Source organism: Eimeria mitis, genomic scaffold, assembly GCF_000499745.2.
Source record: "Eimeria mitis Houghton genomic scaffold, Emh_scaff497, whole genome shotgun sequence".
Lineage (NCBI taxonomy): Eukaryota > Apicomplexa > Conoidasida > Eucoccidiorida > Eimeriidae > Eimeria > Eimeria mitis.
In genome coordinates this window covers 9,740-10,046 of record NW_013573269.1, presented here as the reverse complement: position 1 = coordinate 10,046, position 307 = coordinate 9,740, and the positions used below count along the sequence as shown (strand labels likewise).

General features: G+C 56.7%; 1 protein-coding gene across 1 annotated transcript in view; it reads left to right on the top strand.

Moving 5' to 3' along the window:
* The window catches only part of EMH_0014300 (uncharacterized protein), a gene marked incomplete at both ends in the record, with an annotated part of 8,173 nt that overhangs the window by 7,265 nt on the left and 601 nt on the right, over nt 1-307 (top strand). The window contains one exon of the mRNA XM_013500054.1: nt 3-307. Coding sequence (XP_013355508.1) covers nt 3-307 — 305 coding nt within the window. The remainder of the gene's footprint in view (nt 1-2) is intronic.

The following is a 307-nucleotide window of genomic DNA, read 5'->3' as shown; positions in this document are numbered from 1 at the left end:
AGCAGCAACAACTATTCGAGCAACAGCTCCAGCTGCAGCAGCAGCAACTCGGCCTTGGGGCGGAAAACCACAGGCAGCTATTTGGCCCCCCTTGGGATGTTTCAGATACATACAACGAGGAGCAGCAGCAGCAGCAGCAGCAGCAGCAGCAGCAGCTGTTTATGTCGCGACAGCAGCAGCAGCAGCAGCAGCAGCAGCAGCAGCACGGGCAAACTCCTGAAGATGAACTGCAATACTACGCACACTCCACCCGGCTGTTTCAGCAGGACGATCCAGCATCTCTGATGCAGATGCAACTGCTGCAGCA